At 40.5% G+C, this 13964-nt stretch overlaps 1 protein-coding gene across 1 annotated transcript in view; it reads left to right on the plus strand.

The window, feature by feature from the left end:
• Positions 1 to 11137: 11137 nt before the first annotated feature.
• The window catches only part of LOC139388308 (leucine-rich repeat transmembrane neuronal protein 4-like), a 138572-nt gene continuing 135745 nt past the window's right edge, over positions 11138 to 13964 (plus strand). Inside the window, exon 1 of the mRNA XM_071134908.1 lies at positions 11138 to 11219. Coding sequence (XP_070991009.1) covers positions 11216 to 11219 — 4 coding nt within the window. The 5' untranslated portion in view covers positions 11138 to 11215. The remainder of the gene's footprint in view (positions 11220 to 13964) is intronic.

The raw sequence follows: 13964 nt of genomic DNA on the forward strand, positions 1-13964 counted from the left end.
CATGACTCTTGGCATTCTGGCCAAAGAGGTCAATCTTGGTTTCATCAGAACAGAGAATCTTATTTGTCATGGTCTGAGAGTCTTTAGGTGCCTTTTGGCAATTTTCAAGTGTGCTGTCATGTGGCTTTTACTGAATAGTGGCTTCCGTCTGGCTACTCTACCATAAAGGCCTGATTGTTGGAGTGCTGCAGAGATGGTTGTCCTTCTGGAAGGTTCTCCCATCTCCAAAGAGGAACTCTGGAGCTCTGTCAGAGTGACCATCTGGTTCTTGGTCACCTCCCTGACCGAGGCCCTTCTCCCCCGATTGCTCAGTTTGGACAGGTGCCAGCTCTAGGACGAGTCTTGGTAGTTACAAACATCTTCCATTTAAGAATGATTGATGCCACTGTGTTCTTGGGGACCTTCTATGCTGCAGAAATGTTTTGGTACCCTTCCCCTGTTCTGTGCCTCGACACAATCCTGTCTCGGAGCTCTATGGACAGGTCCTTCGACCTCATGGCTTGGTTTTTGCTCTGACCATGCACTGTCAACTGTGGGACTTTATATGGACAGGTGTGTGCCTTTCCAAATCATGTCCAATCAATTGAATTTACCACAGGTGGACTCTAATCAAGTTGTAGAAACATCACAAGGGTGATCAATGGAAACAGGATGCACGTGAGCTCAATTTTTCGAGTCTCATAGCAAAGGGTCTGAATATTTTTATGTAAATAAGTGTATTTCTGTTTTTTGTTTTTTTTTGCAAACATTTCTAAGAACCTGTTTTCGTTCTGGTATTGTGAGCATGTGTAGATTGATGAGGAAAACATGTCATGTAATCAATTTTAGAAAAAGGCTGTGGAAAAAGGGAAGGGGTCTGAATACTTTCCCGAATGCACTGTATATTTATACCTTCCAATTAGGTGGAATTCCCTCCTTGTATTTTGAGGATAAACAATCAGTTTCTGTTGCTGGGAAAGAACTGAGTCTTGTTCTCCTATTGCTACTATCATGGCCCAGCCTGAGTCAGGAGGCTTTGTGCTCCTCCGTGCCTTTCACAGGAATTCTTATCAGTCAGGAGAGGCCCACATTCTACAGTCTATTGCAGTCCGTTAAATAATTACACTTCTCATACACAACGAGCTTTAACCTAACACTACTTTAAATTCCAATATATAAAAACCTCTAAATTCGTACTAAGAGTACAGTGCCTTGCAAAAGTATTCACCCCCTTGGAGTTTTTCCTATTTTGTTGCATTATACAACCATTACAACCTGTAATTTAAATTGATTTTTATTTGGATTGCATGTAATGGACATACATAAAATAGTCCAAATTGGTGAAGTGAAATGAAAAAAATGACTTGTTTAAAAAATAAAAAAAACGGAAAAGTGGTGCGTGCATATATATTCACCCCATTTGGTACTCTGGTCAGATGAGACTAAAATTGAACTTTTTGGCCATCAAGGACAATGCTATGTCTGGCACAAACTCCACCTCTCATCACCCTGAGAAGACCATCCCCACAATGAAGCATGGTGGTGGCAGCATCATGCTGTGGGGTTGTTTTTCATCGGCAGGGACTGGGAAACTGGTCAGAATTGAAAGAAGGATGGATGCCGCTAAATACATGAAAATTCTTGAGGGAAACCTGCTTCAGTCTACCTTAGATTTGAGACTGGGACAGGTTCACCTTCCAGCAAGACAATGACCCTAAGCATACTGCTAAAGCAACACTTGGTTTGGTTTAAGGGGAAACAGTTAAATGTCTTAGAATGGCCTAGTCAAAGCCCAGACCTCAATCCAATTGAGAATCTGTGGTGTATGACTTAAAGATTGCTGTACACCAGTGGAACCCATCCAACTTGAAGGAGCTGGAGCAGTTTTGCATTGAAGAATGGGCAAAAATCCCAGTGGCTAGATGTGCCAAGCTTATAGAGACATACCCCAAGAGACTTGCAGCTGTAATTGCTGCAAAAGGTGGTGAATAGTTATGCACGCTCAAGTTCTGTTTTTATGTCTTATTTCTTGTTTGTTTCACAATAAAAAAATAATTTGCATCATCTAAGTGATAGGCATGTTGTGTAAATCAAATGATACAACCCCCCCAAAAAAACATTTTAATTCCACATTGTAAGGCAACAAAATACCCAAGGGGGATGAATTATTTCGCAACCCACTGTATGTAATGATATGAAACAGTTAAGATAGTTTTATAGAACAGTAATTTACGATCTATCACCTCTAACCCCCAGGCTCCTATTGAACCCTTATGGAATCATTCTTGCAGTCAGAGACAGGCCCCCTTTGTACTTTCCCTCTGCCCAAATACGATGCACATACTGTAGATCATTCCATCTAACCCATAACACTATAATTGCTAATGCTAGGTTAATTGTACAATTACAAACCGATTTAAAACGGTCTCAAGTCAGTCACATTGTCTTTTGTGTGTTTGTGTGAGTGTAAAATAGGTTATTCTCCCCATTCCCTTCTGGCACTGACCTTGGATGGCTCTGCTTCTCCATCACAGGTGAATGCACTTCAACAAAGGTGCAGCCTCCTAGCTCAGCCTGCTCCCAAAGGCCCCAGAAACTGCAAAAATACAACTGTGGATTATCCTTTTTTCCCTCTGTTTCTGCCTTCTATCATTTAACAAATGGCAGAAGTAAAGGAGGTTCATGTTGCATGAACAGTTCTTCTCAAATAGGGACCATTAGATATGAAATGAAACAACAAACTAAAACAAGTCAAACAGATTAGCTGGACCAAACCAACAATGACTTTTCTAAGGAAACAACAAAACCCAACACATTAATATTTATCACCAACAACATTAAAAATGTGCCCTTGAGAATGTTTTGCTCATGCAATTAAATTGGAAAAAGACGAAGCCAGTAAATAGTGATTCTGTTTGATGATTATCCTTTATTTGTGCCGATGAGTGTCTCTAATCACATTGGAGATGGAATGAAAGTGGAAGACCACAGGCTGCTCAAAGTTAAACCGGAGAAGATAAGAAACTTCAGCAGTCTGTAATTGGACCTCATTGATCCGTTCGGATTTATAGATCATTATCATGTCACATTATGTAAATGTCTCTTCCTCACAAGAGCATTAGCAAATATCCCGTTCCTTTTATTTAAATCATCGTGGAACAGCTGCCGTGGGCCTTTATGACACACAGGGTAGAGTGGCAGTGTCAGCCAAGTGCACAATGTATGACCATGTTTAAGGCAGGTGCTCTTCACATGGCAGTGAAGCCACAGAGAGTACCGTGTGGAAAGCAGTGACTCTGTTGTCAATAACAAAATTGGAAGTGATGTTAATTTGTGAAGGACCTGTTCTCATTGTTTCAATTCCATTCACATGGTGGTGAGATGTATTGATCTAAAGCTGACCTTGATGTTAGCATATTGTAGTATATCCACTGTGAACTGAGTATGTGCTTACACACTTGAGATTAGCGGCCTGCCCATGTTCTACCCGTGGAGACCCCGCAGGCAGAGACAGATGGAAATGGCACTCTCTACCACATACAGATGCCCACCTCTTAGCTATCTTTACCATGTCTTTATAGGACAAACACAGAGTGGAAGAAATGCAGGCTCTTTATGTAAACACAATAACAGAAGAAGAAAGAACACTAATAGTAAAATCAAAACATAGCAAATCAGTGAGCCTGAACAGCCACACTGAAAGCTTTGAGTCTGATTCAAGAATCACATCTAGTGTCATCTCGGTTAACCCAGAACTAAAGTCTCCTGTGATTGGTCAGCTGCTCGATGAAGTTCTGGGTCCAGAGAAGAGAAGAGATGAAGAAACGTTAAAACAAGGAGCGGAACAGGAACAAGGAACTCCACCCTCTCTCTTTGCAAGTGATTACATCTAATGTGAGATTACATCTAATGTGTGGGAGATATGTTTTGTGACATCTTTCAAAGGATTATGGTAGTGCAGTGCCAAAATGTGTATGTGTCAACAACTCAACAATCCTACTCTCTGATCTCATCTGATGGAGGTGCTTTGTGCTTTTTGTCTTTCGGGTAGTTAAACAATCGCCCATTTATCTGTTTCCATGTACAGCCACTTCCAGCAACCTTTGCTACACTGTTTGTAACACAAGCCTCCAGATTGGCCCACAGCTTGGGGTAAAGGTTAATGGAGTTGACCCACAAATAAGGATTCACCGGCTCCAGCTTGTGTTGCTGCAACCTTGGCATCAACACCTCCTAATTCCTGGAGAAAACCTGAAAAAAAGATATGGTAACATAAAAAAACAGAACTTGTTCTTTATCTTCAGTTTACGTTATGATCTTTTTCTCTGTATAGACCGTTTCACAGATGATTCCCATTCAAGTGTCATCACCTGAATTTGGTGTCAGGAAGAAAAACGCTTGAGGCAGATGGAGGTGATTGTGGCAGAGTTAAGATCAGAGGAAATGGGTTTAGACATGATCCAGCAGCACTAACAACATGGCCTAGCTTAATGTGAACATGAAGGTGACAGAACAGGGCTGTCCATCACACCCTGGAGATAGGTGCCTGACGGGGAGGATTCTGTCACAGCCACTTTGCATACACATGCTGCAGACACACGCACAGACGCAAATACACGCACAAGCCGGGTCTATTCAGGTGTTAATCAACATGGACATCCATTAAAACGTTTTTTGTTTTTTTTACTCATTAGTTCTTTCATCCTTAGAGATTTCAGTTTCTATCTTCTTTATAGATCATTATCATGTCACATTATGTAAATGTCTCTTTCTCACAAGATCATTAGCACATTTTTTATTTTATTTTTATTTTATTTAAATCATTATGAATCCAGAAATAATTTAATGGCGGTGCTGATTAGGTACTGTAGGTACAGTAAATATGTGTCAATAAGGAATATTTTTTGTGCATGAAAAATATACAATGCACCATCATATCTGAATCCACTACCTCAGCTTCCTACAGCACAGTTTAAAGAAGGTATCAGTGAGGGACCTTAAAAAGACAATTGAAAGATCAATCCATAAAGTGCAGAGCGATGACACAGGTGTGCCCATGGGCTGTATTTCCGAGGAGGAGAATTCACAGCCGTGGTCCATGGGCTGCGGGACTAGGTGGGTGAAGGAATCAGACGCAGAGAGTTCCACTGGGGAAAATTGCTCTTTTCTTCGGCACGCAAAATGATAAGCCCAACAATACAGGGCGCGGACAACAACGTGACAACCCAAAAAACACAGGGTGCCAAGTTAAGAAAATAAATCCACCTCTACCTAAAACACACACACATAAAGACAATCCCGCACAAAACAAGGGCGTGTCCACCTACTAAAAATAGGGAAGCTCATTAAACCAAACAACAGAAACACAGGTGAAACTAATAAGACAAAACAAACAGACAAACGAAAAAGGGATCGGTGGCGGCTAGTAGGACGGTGACAACAACCGCCGAGCACCGCCCGAACAGGCAGTGGAGCCAACTTCGGCGGAAGTCGTGACATCCATGGGCTGTATTTCCGGAGGAGGAGAATTCACAGTCGTGGTCCATGGGCTGGCGTTGCTACTGGATCCAGAACTTCACAGGCTATTTATTGTTTCACCCCTGTCAGCAGAATGGTCTCGGCTGGTTGAACTCCATCCAAAAGTAAACTCGTCAGCCAAATTGGATGGGAGCAGATACATACGTCCCTCTACAGGTTGGTGTGTTTTAAAAGGAGCAGAGAAAGTGTCAGAATAAGTGTCTGGCTCCATTTGAAGGAGTGCGCTGAACACAGGTAAAATGTCACAGTCTTTTTGGTTAATGCCCATCATCAAGGGGATACGGAGGAAAAGCAGGAAGGGATTCCAGCATGGTTGACAGACTGAAAGATATTTAGATACAAAATGTACCATAAAAGACAGCTATGATCACGGTGACCTATTCATGCCCCTATGCCATTCTGAGGGATGGAGTTACTGAAAAGGTTGTGTCCAGTTCTCTCAACTTAACAGAACTCACTTTAATTGGCATCAACCAAACCCACTACCCTAAACTCCACTCCACTTTCTAATGCTCAGGGCCTTTCATCTAATGTAAAATGTTTTCCCAATATGCTAGCATTGATTCTTAATTAATTTTAGAAGTGTTAGTGTTATTTCTATTGATATCACAAAAGGCTCTGTGATAACATGTTACTGTGGCAGCAGCATGGGGTTCTAAGTAAACTCTAAATGTTCCTGTGAGTGGTACACACTGAACAACATTATAATGTTTGATGAACAACTGTGTGCTCAGTTACACATTGTTATACTGTATGCTCTGAATGCCTCCCAACATATTTCAAAGATGTTACACTCAAACCCTCAGAACCTCCAAGGGTTGACACCTACATAAAAGTGCCGAGTGCTTTCAAATAAAACATCTAAAAATACTACACACATAAAATTATCAAATGAGACATGGCATACATATTTAATATGACAATATGTTATATTCCCTTTCTCTTCATATCTGTAAAGTCTGTTTCACCTTGGAGTTAATAAATGTTACTACCCCAGAGTCAATGACACATTACACATTCAGCTGTGTTATTGCTTGTTTTAAAACATCCAGCACTGCAAATGTTGCTTGGGTGGTGCCGAGGGAATAGAATCGACAAAGTGCCACTGGCATTCCAATAGAGATTAGTGTCAGAAACCACATAGTAAAATGCTACAGACATCAACAACAAACAACAACAGCTAAAATACGTATTTAGATCAGAAATTTACTGGCTACATATTTTACAATATTTCTACTGGATATATTTATCCTTGATTACTTCACCAGAGATGTGTTAGAGTTCAATATCCTGAAACTTCGGCAGAAAAATAAACAGGAAATATCTCCTCTAGTCTTGAAGTTATTCTTAACATTTAGCAAGCATGCTATCACAAACTAGATCAACTGTGAGCTTTTGCTCGTTTTTCCCTATACAGTTACAGTCAAACCTGAAAGACTATGATTGAGTATCATGTACATTTACAATTAAAGTTGCAAGATATACACTGAACAAAATGTAAATGCAACATGTAAAGTGTTGGTCTGGTTTCATGAGCTCAAATAAATAGTCCCAGAAATGTTCCATATGCACAAAAAGCTTATTTCTCTCAAAGTCAGTGCACAAATTTGTTTACATTCCTGTTAGTGAGCATTTCTACTTTGCAAAGATAATTCCTCCACTTTACAGGTGTGCCACATCAAGAAGCTGATTAAACGGCATGATCATTACACAGGTGCACCTTGTGCTGGGGACAATAAAAGGCCATTTTAAAATGTGCAGTTTTGTTACACAACACAATGCTACAGAGCATGCAATTGGCATGCTGACTGCAGGAATGTCCAACAGAGCTGTTGCCAGATAATTTAAAGTTAATTTCTCTACCTTAAGCTGCCTCCAATGCCGTTTTAGAGAATTTGGCAGTGTGTCCAACCGGTTTCACAACATCAGACCACATGTAACCACACCAGCCCAGGAATTCCACATCCGTCTTCTTCACCTGCGGGATCGTCTGAGGAGGGGTGAGGAGTATTTCTCTCCGTAATAAAGTCCTTTTGTGGGGAAAAACGTATTCTGATTGGCTGAGCCTGGCTTCCAAGTGGGTGGGCCTATGCCCATAGCTGCAACCATGGCTGCCCAGTCATGTGAAACCCATAGATTAGGGCCTAATGAATCTCTTTCAATTGACTGATTTCCTATGAACTATAACAATAAATAAAAAAGATATATAAAATCTTTGAAATTGTTGCATGTTGCATTGATATTTTTGTTCAGCATATACAGTACCAGTCAAAAGTTTGGACACACCAACTAATTCAAGAGTTTTTATTAATTTTCTACATTGCAGAATAATAGTGAAGACATCAAAACTATGAAATAACACATATGGAATCATGTAGTAACCAAACAAGTGTTATTCAAATCAAAATTTATGTTATATTTGCCATTCTTCAAAGTAGCCACCCTTTGCCTTGATGACAGCTTTGCACACTCTTGGCATTGTCTTAAGCAGCTTCACTTGGAATGCTTTTCTAATAGTCTTGAAGGAGTTCCCACATATGCTGAACACTTGTTGGCTGCTTTTCCTTCACTCTAACTCATCCTAAACCATCTCAATTTGGTTGAGGTTGGGGGATTGTGGAGGCCAGGTCACGTGATGCAGCTCTTCATCACTCTCCTTCTTGATCAAATAGCCCTTACACATCTTGGAGGTGTGTTGGGTCATTGTCCTATTGAAAAACAAATGATAGTCCCACTAAGTCCAAACCAGTTGGGATGGCGTATCGCTGGTTAATTGTGCCTTGAATTCTAAATAAATCACCAACAGTGTCACCAGCAAAGCACACCCACACCATAACACCTCCTCCTCCACGCTTCACGGTGGGAAATACACATGCAGAGGTCGTCCGTTCACCCACACCGTGTCTACCAAAGACACGGCGGTTGGCACCAAAAATCTCCAATTTGGATTACAGACCAAAGACAAATTTCCACAGGTCTAATGTCCATTGCTCGTGTTTCTTTGCCCAAGCAAGTGTCTTCTTCTTATTGGTGTCCTTTAGTAGTGGTTTCTTTGCATCAATTCGACCATGAAGGCCTGACTCACACAGTCTCCTCTGAACAGTTGATGTTGAGATGTTTCTGTTACTTGAACTCTGTGAAGCATTTATTTGGGCTGCAATTTCTGAGGCTGGTAACTCTAATGAACGTATCCTCTGCAGCAGAGGTAACTCTGGGTCTTCCATTCCTGTTGCGGTCCTCATGAGAGCCAGTTTCATCATAGCACTTGATGGTTTTTGCGACTGCACTTGAAGACACTTTCAAAGTTCTTGAAATGTTCCGTATTGACTGTCGTTTCTCTTTGCTTATTTGAGCTGTTCTTGCCATTATATGGACTTGATCTTTTACCAAATAGAGCTATCTTTTGTATAGCCCCCCTACCTTGTCACAACACAACTGATTTGCTCAAACGAGAAGAAAATGAGAAGAAAATAAATTCCACAAATGAACTTTTTACAAGGCACACCTATGAATTGAAATGCATTCCAGTTGACTAGCTCATGAAGCTGGTTGAGAGACGACCAAGAGTGTACAAAGGTGTCATCAAGGCAAATATAACATATATTTTGATTTGTTTAACACTATTTTGGTTTCTACATGATTCCATGTGTGTTATTTCATAGTTTTGATATCTTCACTATTATTCTACAATGTAGAATATTATAAAAATAAAGAAAAACCCTTGAATGAGCTGGCGTTCTAAAACTTTTGATCTTTAGTGTTCATATAAGCATCCCGTTTATGTTTCCAGTGAGGCTCATGATTATTATCTTGTATGTAAATCAATGATCTTGTATGTGTCTAATCAGCATCACTCTGTAGTCAGTTACACATGGTTCCAGCGTTAATAAATGCAACGCAGGATCTCAGTAAATTCCCTCAACGTACATTGGAGACTGGCAACAACAGCCAGCCAGTTCAGCACCTGAACAGCGATCAGGACGAGCTGCTCGTGCACTCCATTGCACTTCAATGCGCCCTGCTTCCATTTCAGCACTGGACAGCGACATCTGGTCACGCATGCTGTTTGAGTTTTTTGCACAATTGTGAAACCTGATAACAGAGGTACGCTATATTAACTTGTTTCTTTCTTTGGGTTAATGTTGTGTTCCCAAAACAAAAGTGGCATACAAACACTGCTGCAAAGGTTCAGATATTATTTGATGTAACAATCCATCAAACAAACAGCCTTACAGCACATAGTTGTTTATTACTCTCATTGCATGAGAATACAACCAACAGCACGGGCCAACTGTAGGTTTCTGCATTAAAGGCTGGAGGTAAAGTGAACATTATCCGTAATTAGTTCTGCGACGAGGAGCCGCGGGAGACACGTCCGATAAAAATGACAGCCATGACCGGGCATCTTGTTTCATTTTAAGTGTCGTTGTGCGCAACCCCTATTTATGCTTGAAACCTTCAGAGACTAAATGCGCCGCAGCCAGCCAGCCAATGTGACACGCTCAAATTAACTTGATTCCCCAACCAACCCAAGTTCTGGGTTGCTTGTTTCATCGCAAATAAAATTGAGGACTGGTGCATACTATTTCCTGGTTTCTATTTTCTGTGGTATCTAGGCTAATGCGTTTTCTCTCTCGTACATTAGGCTACGGTAAAAACACAATCTCAAATCGCACAATCAAACAATTGAAAACGGTGAAAGTACATGTAGCCTTTCATTGGGCATAAATCTAGGCTAATGTGCTAATTGCTATCGTGCAAGAGCATGTCAATTGTCAGCATCAGAGAATGTCCCTTTCTCTCTGTCAATATTTTTGCCACATGCTACTTTCAACATATACACAGCCTGCAGAGACGTGTACTGTATGCTGAGGGAGAGCCGAGGGAAATATATATTTATGCGGGGGGGTACTCTCTCACCAGAAGAGGGCATTCCGATTCTGCCTGAAAAAGTTGCCGTGATACACGCGGAAGTGTTAACTACTCAAACGCTTGCATTTATGTTCTATTTGGTTTCAGCGACGAGGAGAGATAATAGAGGTGAAAGGGGGAATGTTCATCCTGGATGATTTTGGTTTGTTTAACGAGTTAAACTACCGTTAGCAGACCCTTTTGAATTTTCCTCTGATCATGTAAAGATTCTTTAGGTGTGAATTCCCTGTCAGTCATCGCAAGATTTATATGTCGCTTTTCACTGGGGAGATTTTCTGGTGTTCACAAAGCCTCTTGGGCAAATCGTTGTTTGCGCTTTATGCTATAATGGATGGATAGAGAGTGACGAGAAAGTATCAACTGGAATCTTTCAACTGTCATGATTATTTTTGAATTGTCATTTATGACTTGGATGTGGCATTGTTTACTCTCTGTGGCGCTGTTGATATTGGACCCAACAATTTTACGCGGGAATTATATGCACGGATATGATAGAAAACTAGATCGGGATTTTCGTCTGTCGTTGGGAATAGTGAGATATGTTCAATGGTGAAACTAAGGGATTGACACACGGATACCCCTCTGACTCGCTTAAATTCCGGGGTCAGCGACGGGCAGGTGCGTGTTGGAATCGGCGGCTGCGCGCAGTGACTGGGGTCGTGGATTAGAACCACACCGTTTGAGGAGAGCGCGTGTCATGCGGACTCGGGTGTCGCACGCTGGAAGGCTTTAAAACCTGTGGTCAGGAGCTGACAGATAAGCGGATATGGGTAAGTAGGTTATATGTGCATGTAAATGTACCATATCTGCTTCATGTAGGGAAAACGAGAGTAAGCTAATGCGTCTTTTCCCTAAAATTCACTCACACAATGCCGGTAACGCGAAAAGATCTGGGATGTTCAGATAAAAAAAACTATTATTGTAATTTCGAGATTTCACAAAAGATTGTTAATTTGTAAGTGTTATAAAACAAATTTAGCACACTCTTATCGTTTTGAATAGCCATGATGTGCCCAAAACAGTCAACAATCACAGAGCTGCAATATGGTTCGTTTTTTCTATCTCCTTGCGGTATTACATGCGATGAATGTCTTTGTGAGATTAAGAATTGGACACATAACAAATATGCAAATATGCCGTTCTAGTGTAGCCTGTGATTGCATCTGAAATAACTGTTCCGTTTACAAAAAGCTCCGTAGTCGAATGCATCCATTCATTAGCTTATGTCTGGAGCCTCCTATTTCTTCTTTACTGCTTTAAGAAGCAGACTGAATCCGGATCATTGATTGGGACTGGAATGCTAATCATGTTTTATGTTGGATGCAAGTCAACTTCACAAAGCGTGGTCCTGCATAATTATCGACAACCCGTTCATGGTTGTGTTTTCTTTCATTTAATGATCTAACGTGTCAGTGGTAGCCTATGTCCAACAATAACCGAGAACAGATCATTTGAGTTTCATGAGTATATATGCGTTTGGTATTTTGTATTTACTGCTTTGCAGCAGCTACTCTGCCTGGGGTCCTGCAAAATTAAGGCAGTTATTTACAATTAAAAACATTGCATTACATTTCACAACTGATTTCACAACAGATTAAGTGTGTGCACTCAGGCCGCTACTCTACCACTACATACTACAACACAAAATCCATGTACGTGTGTATAGTGCGTATGTTATCATGTGTGAGTGTGTATGTGTGTGTCTGTGTTTCTCTTCACAGTCCCCGCTGATCCATAAGGTGCATTTTTATCTGTTATAAGCTGTCATTTTTTATCTGTAGTTCGATACATTAAGCTACATGCAGATTAATTACGCAGATAAACTTTACTCATGAGATCATCATTTTGCTTTGCTATATCAAATCATACATATAGGCTAGTGTCGTGCGTGCACCTGCTCTTTGTTAAGCGGTGAAGACAGTCTGTTATGTTCTCTCTTGCTTTTTGGTCGTTGAGAGCCGATTGGGAATCATTTCTGTTATTTGACCTGGCATCTACAATAGGCTTAATGAATGCAATTTGGAGCGCGAACAGCCTGCAAATCGTGCATCAAATTGTGTGAGCATGTTCGCTCAAGTGTGTGTGTGTGTGTGTTCGGTGCGTGTGTCTAGGCATGTGGTTGCTTGAGTTTCTGACTATTTAAATAATCAGTATGTTTGTGTTGACAGTTCATTTAGGCCTACGTGTTTTTCTCTCTGTCTTTGCTACCTCTGTTATTGTCGCCCGAGGTATAGCCTAATCTCCACAGCCTTTATTTAACTTACACAGATGGCCAAGTGCACTGGCTATGCAGTGCCATTAATTGTAAGGTGGCACGATGTATCGACCTACAGTAGGCTACTGCACTGCATCGATACATTGTTTACCTAAAAGAACATTGGAATCAAAAAGCCAATGAAATGTATATGGGCTCAGTTTTAAATTGTACACTTGCTCTGAAATAACAATAATAATAATTCTAAATGCTCACATATAAATATGACTGCACATTATTTAATAGTTAGTTTTGCACTAGCCTGTCCACTCTTAGGGGGAAAAAAGATTCTGGATAGAACCAATAAGGGTTCTATTGCTTGCTTCATATATGGCACCCCTAAAGGTTCTATATAGGACCCTTTTATAGGGTGCTTTGATAAGAACCCCAGGGGTTCCTCACTGAACCATAATTGGTTCCATATAGAAGCCTTGGGTAGCATATAGGGTTTTCTATGGAACCAATTTCAGTTCTATATTGAACCTTTAGGGGTGCCATATATGGAGCAAGCATTGAACCCTTTTTGGTTCTATCTAGAATCTTTTCACTAAGAGTTTAGTCTATATAGATATAGCTTGAGCACTTGGAATTGCTAATGACAATGCAGGATGGATTGCATTGATCGTGCTTTTTCTCTCTTCCTTAGGCAACAGGCAAAATACTCGTATACTTGTATTTTAATGCATTGTTTCCTGTTTTTTGTTTGTTTGTTTGTTTTCTATGAATAAGCTTTTCAATCCAACCTGGTCTCAGAGCATTTCATATTATTCTGTATGTAAATCCGAGACACTCCATTTAGTGTGATATGTCACGTTTCATATGGTATGTATTCATTTGTGGATGTCCACCACCCGTTTCGTATGACTTGTTACTAATTACAACTCACATTATATGTTCCGAATTTGCATAACGTACAATATTTGACACATTTGCAAAACATACTATACAAATTAGCGAAACCTTCGATATCTTACTAATTTGAACTAGGTGGCTAACATTAGCTAGACTAGGGATTAGGGTTAGAGGTTAGGGTTAAGTTTAGGAGTTAGGTTAAGGTGTTAGGGGAAGGATTAGCTAAAAGGGTTAAGATTAGGGTTATCTAAAAGGGTTAGGGTTAGGGAAAGGGTTAGCTAAAAGGGTTAAGGTTAGGGGAAGGGTTAGCTAACATGCTAAGTAATTGCAAAATAGCTAAGAAGTAGTAAGTAGTTGAAAAGTTGCTAATTAGCAAAATTTTTTAAGTTGTCCGTGATGAGATTTGACC

The sequence above is a fragment of the Oncorhynchus clarkii genome, chromosome 29, assembly GCF_045791955.1.
Source record: "Oncorhynchus clarkii lewisi isolate Uvic-CL-2024 chromosome 29, UVic_Ocla_1.0, whole genome shotgun sequence".
In the NCBI taxonomy this organism is placed as follows: Eukaryota; Metazoa; Chordata; class Actinopteri; order Salmoniformes; family Salmonidae; genus Oncorhynchus; species Oncorhynchus clarkii.